The sequence below is a fragment of the Procambarus clarkii genome, chromosome 25, assembly GCF_040958095.1.
Source record: "Procambarus clarkii isolate CNS0578487 chromosome 25, FALCON_Pclarkii_2.0, whole genome shotgun sequence".
In the NCBI taxonomy this organism is placed as follows: domain Eukaryota; kingdom Metazoa; phylum Arthropoda; class Malacostraca; order Decapoda; family Cambaridae; genus Procambarus; species Procambarus clarkii.
This window is the reverse complement of record NC_091174.1, coordinates 30,166,938-30,172,937: the sequence shown is the minus strand read 5'-3', so window position 1 is coordinate 30,172,937 and position 6,000 is coordinate 30,166,938. Positions and strand designations below refer to the sequence as shown.

At 43.1% G+C, this 6,000-nt stretch overlaps 1 protein-coding gene across 1 annotated transcript in view; it reads right to left on the bottom strand.

The window, feature by feature from the left end:
- Nucleotides 1-5,073: 5,073 nt before the first annotated feature.
- Nucleotides 5,074-6,000, bottom strand: part of LOC138349860 (dynein beta chain, ciliary-like) — a 43,774-nt gene continuing 42,847 nt past the window's right edge. The window contains exon 5 of the mRNA XM_069331021.1: nucleotides 5,074-5,191. Within this exon, the coding sequence (XP_069187122.1) occupies nucleotides 5,074-5,191 (118 nt within the window). The remainder of the gene's footprint in view (nucleotides 5,192-6,000) is intronic.

Here is a 6,000-nt window from a genome sequence, read left to right as displayed (position 1 = left end):
GTGGACATCAGATATAACTTGAAGTTTCTTCAGGTAACTGGTCACTGATATATAAACACTGAGGCCCATGGAATACATCTTGATTAAATAATAAATGTATCAAATCAGTCATCAGATTTATTGGGGTTTTAATTTAGTTAATTGATTCAGAAGATTGAATAGCTCATCATTAAAGTATAGTTCTGAGACTGCAGTGGGTTCAGTGACATTGGTCGCAGTGACTTGTAGCTGTTTTAGGCTACTGTTCACTGATTTGCCACTGAGGCCTCATGAACTCATCTTCAGCTTCAAATGATGATACTAACATCAAGCTCTGTTGGTATAGTCAGCTGTAATCTCCTTAGTATAATGCTACTGGAGAAATATAATCAGCTGACAAATTTAGGTTTCTACTGGTATTGTTTATCTGCAGGCATAGGTCTCCTCAGGCTTGATACTGGGCCTGAGAGTAATTTACCTCCTGCAGAGTTTAACATGGTTATGCCCTGATATTTAGTAGGGCTACCGATGAATCGATGACAATAGTCTGTCCCTACAAGGAGACCGAAGTCGGTGAGGTGATCAGACTTAATATTATCTGCCAATTTTATTCCTCTATTTCTCAGGAATTTGGCTGTTGCTCTCAGACCTTGAACTTGTAGGTCTACTGGTATCTTGTCCACCACAATGGCTTGTACTCGACAGACGTACCTGCCTAAACGTACTGATGGTTGTACCACCTGGTAGACTTGAGGTCCTGCATCTGTTACAAACCCTGAGATGTTGAATGACGTCTGGGCTACAGGCCTTAATTGTAATTCATCTGCCAGCTTTTTAGTGATATATGTTCTCTGGGATCCTTGGTCAAACAACCCACGGGTATGGACCTTGGCCCTCTTATTCAGGATGGTAATTTGGGCAGTAGGCAAAGTCGTATTACCTTTAGACTTTGCCGATTGGACACTCTTTGTTTGTTGCACCTTGCAGTACTGTACTGTGGTGGGAATGCTATCTTCCACCTTGGGGTTTGGAGACGTTGTTTTGGTGTCTCTGCACAATGCTGCATGGTGTTGACCTTTGTTACACCTATTACAGGTGTGTAATTGGGTATCACAGTCCTTGATGTTATGTTTCCTGAGGCACCTCGTGCAATGTTGCAAATCCTTGAGTCGCTCAACACGGGCGTCACTATCAGGAAAATTAGAGCAGTGGTACATTGAATGTTTCTCATTGCAGAACAAACATGTTCCATAGCTTCCAGTACCCTTTGGTGTCACGTTCTTGGGTGACACAGTAACTATAGGCTTGGAGGGTCCCACTGCATATACGCCCACACTGCTACTGTTCCACTTTGGTGTTGAATTATATTGTCTAGATTGATTTGGAGTACCTTTGGTACTCTGTGGTTTACTATTATTGGTTTCTGAGGGTTTACTTGGTGGTTTTAATTTGTCATGTGTTCGTAATTGATGAACTACTGACTTTAAACCTTCAGATATTTCATTCATGGATAAGATGCTTTTATTGTAATGAGCACTCATTTGTCTCAATATGTCCCTAGGTATTTTCTCCTGGACAATTATTTTCAAGACCCACTCAGCCCCGTTTGTATCTGCTGTCAGGCTGAGGGCATTGATCAATGATTCTACCTCCAGCTTGAAGACTTGGAGTGAATCAGCTGAAGCCTCCGGTGGGGGTAAATGCAACAGCTCATGAACTAAATGTGATGTTCTTACTTCTGGATCAGCATAATTATCCTTGAGGAGTTTTACTGCCAGATCATAGCCGTCATTAGTTAATCTCAGATGGGATACTACTGTTTTAGCCTCACCTGATAATTGGCCTTGCAAATAAGAGAATTTACTACTCTTTGGTAAAGATTGTTTTGAGTCTACAAGGTCAACGAATTTGTTCCAAAATTCATCCCAATCTTCCTCATCTTTTCCTGAGAAAGTGGGTAAATTAATTGGAGGGAGTCGAGCTTCTGCTTGACTCGTATTAGATGCAACTGTTGTTGTTGTTGCTGTTGCCTTGTTCTGGGCAATTAATTTAACATAAGGCTGTAACGTGGCCTGAGTGTGATCTTCATAATTCGCAAGATCAACCATAATGTCGTCTATTTCTGTTTCTGATAAATTAGTGTTGGCAAGTTCAGCCACATATGTTGCTATTTGACATTTGATTTGCTCAAATTTACCTGCAGCTGCTTGATAATAGCTTTCCAGGTCAGCATAATCAACTTGAGATTGTTGTGACAAATCTTCACATTTCTTGATCTGTCTTGTTAAGTGGCCTTTAAGACCTGCAAGGGTTCTTTTCATTCTCCCTGCATTATCCATACTGGCTCGTTGGTGAAGCCTTGTGGGGCTTGTACTTGGGCTGCTCATAATACTGAACAAGCTCTAATGGTAGCCTAGGGTTAATTCTGCACTCACTAGGCAATAATCCTACCTCTACTAGAGGTTAGCACTTAAAATTAATACACATTATATATATACAATCATACACACTAATGATTTGAGTGATAAACCAGTGTCACTGGAAGTACCTTTAGGTTAGCTCCTCTATATCACCCTAGGATGGAAGAGACACTAATTAATCACTCAAAGGTGTAATGATCATAAGTAAATTATTATATATACAACTCAACTCGAGTTGATAAAAATAACACCCAAAATAGGGTCTGGACCATTCATTAATGGTGTTAGGTTGATCAATATAGTACAACTGACTATGGGAATAATGGGACTAGGATGAACGATAATAGTTCAACTAGTCATATCCTACCCTGTTGTGGGTTGGCAATTAGTAAATATTATACTGTGATCACTAGTGCAATATATATTAAATAATTCTCTATCTTGGAGAAATAATATACACAATTATTGATAATAGCCTCTTAATTAGCCTCTATGAAACTTCTAATATTATCTAGAAGTATTAAATGTTATTAGTGACCTCGCGAAATAAAGTCCACAAAATTCGTAGATAATCTCTCGCGAAATGTAACACCACGAAATCCGTGAACAATCTCGCGAAGACACAGTCACTAATTTGGCTGGATTCTATATTAGCGCTGTCATTTCACGAAATAACACGCCACCAAATATCTGTGGGTGTGCATGAAACCGCTGACGAAGCTGAACTGGGCTGAGGGAGGCTCCTGAGCTCCCTCGAGGCTACGCTGCCGTCTTGACTGCTGGCTTTGTTTAAATCACACTGCACTAGTATATTTAATGAATCCACTGGTTAACTGGTTCATCCGGTACTAAGATGACCAAATGTGGGTTCAAAGGACCGAATATTCCGGTTCCGAAGGTCCAAATAATATGGGAACCGACCTGTGAGATTTATATTTATTTAATTTATATGAATTTATATTTACGTTAATTTATATACTTCGATAGCAATTTGTATAATGATAAGTGGACTGTATTTCTGCAATAATCTCAATCTCACAAATCGATCCTCTACACATTAGGGGGGGGTTATTAAATTAATATATATGCAGCCAATCAAACTACAGAAATAACTACATACATTAAAGAGGTTCCTTATCTTATAGTACAGCAGGTTAGTCCACCAGGTATAACTAGGGTGTAGACACCAAATTATCCTCTTTGAGGTAGCTTCCATATCACCCAGTAACTGGTGCACAAAATCTTGCATCCTCGTCTTGACCTGTCAAAAGGGCGCTAACTGTGAAGCCAGAATCCTATATATGACAAGTTATATCAGAGAAAACACTATACAGTACATGGAACATTAAAGACCTGGCTTAATTACCTTTAGTTTGAGGCGATTTCGCGTTCTAACCGGCTAACCCTATATCCTGACATTAATGGCCATAAATGAATGATAAACGGGTTTCGGATAGACACTTAACTTGTATTTGTAGACAGCGTGTTGACAATGGTACACCTTTGGGTTCCATAACACTACGTCCAAGTAAATTTAACAGGAGCCGAATTTGCTCCCGTGTGAGCCTCTGGTCTAGTATAACAACAATGGCTGCCCTCCTTCCCCACTGACGCCTGGCCTACTTTGTCCAGATTTCAGAAAGTGATAGAAGGGTCACATTTACTCTACTTTAATATTGATAATTAAGTTAATTTATATAAGATGTTTTTATGATGGTAAAGTCCAAAGACTAATGTATTTAAGAACAATTCCCAGCAGAATAGCTGGTGAATTATAATAGTATGTGGTGATGATATCCCGTTTTCTATAGACGGTAATTCCACTACAAGTTACGTTTTCTATGGTTAACTTGTTGGTAATACAGTTATTATCTGTATGATTATTACATGGTGTCGGATTTTCCGACAACGTGCGAGTTTGACCTTAATAAACGATCCGCATAGAGAGCCCACGAAACGAAACCCTGGATGGAATAGGGCTCGTGATCGCATGATGAGCGTGCGTGTACCCAGCCGGTCTCCCTTCAGCCGGCCTGCACTCAAATGTTGAACCGGTGCTTCATCACTGCACCAAACTGCATAAACAATGACATGAGTTCCGCCTCGGGGAAGGTCACCGGCACGCCGTGAACACTCACAAACGACAAGGGGCCCCCAGGGATCCGAGATCTCCACAGACACAGCCGAAGCCGGAAGAGGAAGCGAGCGTGCATCCCAGCCAGTCACAAACTCCTGGTAAACATGTGACGTGGCAAACGACACCGCAACACGGGTAGGCGATAACTTCTCGAGTTCCAGGATATCGGAGACGTGTAGACGGAGCACGTCCAGGAGAGCAATCTCCACAATGGGCCAGTCCACAGCAGCAGAAAAAATCAAGCCATACAGTATTCCACCCATCGAATACAGCTACCACCAGCCACCTCCATACTGCCAGGCAGAGCCCCGACTAGCGGGGGCTCCACACCTCCCACAGCAAACCACCACTCAGCACCGGCAAACGACGACTGACAGCTCAAGCCCGACGTCTGCACCCTCTGGTGGCGCAGCCAGGAATCAAAATCTCAAGTCGTGTGGCAGCACTGAAGTGTCACTGAATATCAGTAAGTATTCCTACACCCCCATTTTGCACGATATATAACCACTTCTGGTGAATTCCTATATAAACTACTGTTCATGTCTGGTGTTGTTGGAAGGTGGTAGTGCAATCTGCCACGAGTCGCTGTGTGAATGTGTTCTCATCACTGAAGATTACATAGGCCCAGTAATCGAGATCTTCAGTGACATAACTTCTGGCAAAACACAATCTTGCTGCTGTATGGTTTCTCTAGAAGTTTACCTTTTTTGGGTGGAATCCGGTGATGGATTCAGCTTCATAAAGTCTGTTTCACACTCTGCGTCCAGATGGAGATAGTGTGTATGTTCACCAGAGGGGCCAGACGTGCTGTCTGATCTCTCCTGTTGGTGGTACACCTGACTAGCGAGCGGTCCTGTGAGGTTGTTAGCGAGGGCCTTGTGCCTCGGCTTTCACTGAGTAATGTGGGGGCCCCTTTGCCCCCGTGCTGCGGTCTCAGTCAATTGGCCTGGACATTCAGAACTCTTCGGCGTGTTGTGCATTGACGTTGCTGACGCTTGTGGTGTTGAATTGATAACAAAACATCGGGTAGTGGCGAGGCTTTCTAATGAGGAGGCTTATTAGGTCTTTCTTTGCTGGTTTGATGGGCGCTTGATGGGCGATTGTGTTTCTGGGGAGTTGAGTACAGTGGCGGTGAAAAGTTTGGATGACCTGTGGCCAGACCATAAGCGCTCGAGGCTTTCTTTGACTACTTTGCCGCCAGAGGGTTCCGACTGGGCGTACGTGGGGAAATTTTGCTAGTTTCATGTCTTCGGACGACGAGATGCCTGGACCTGTTAGGGTGCCTGATGGTGTTATGGTGGATATGGCGGTGGTGGTGGAGGATGTACATATGGCAGATGCCGGTGATGGTGTGGGGAACTCTGTGCGGGTTCCTGGGTGCCCCCTCCCCCTACTGCCCGGGCTCTGGTCTGGGAGGGGTACTGTCTGGGGTATCCTAAGGCGGATTTTCTGCAAAAATATATG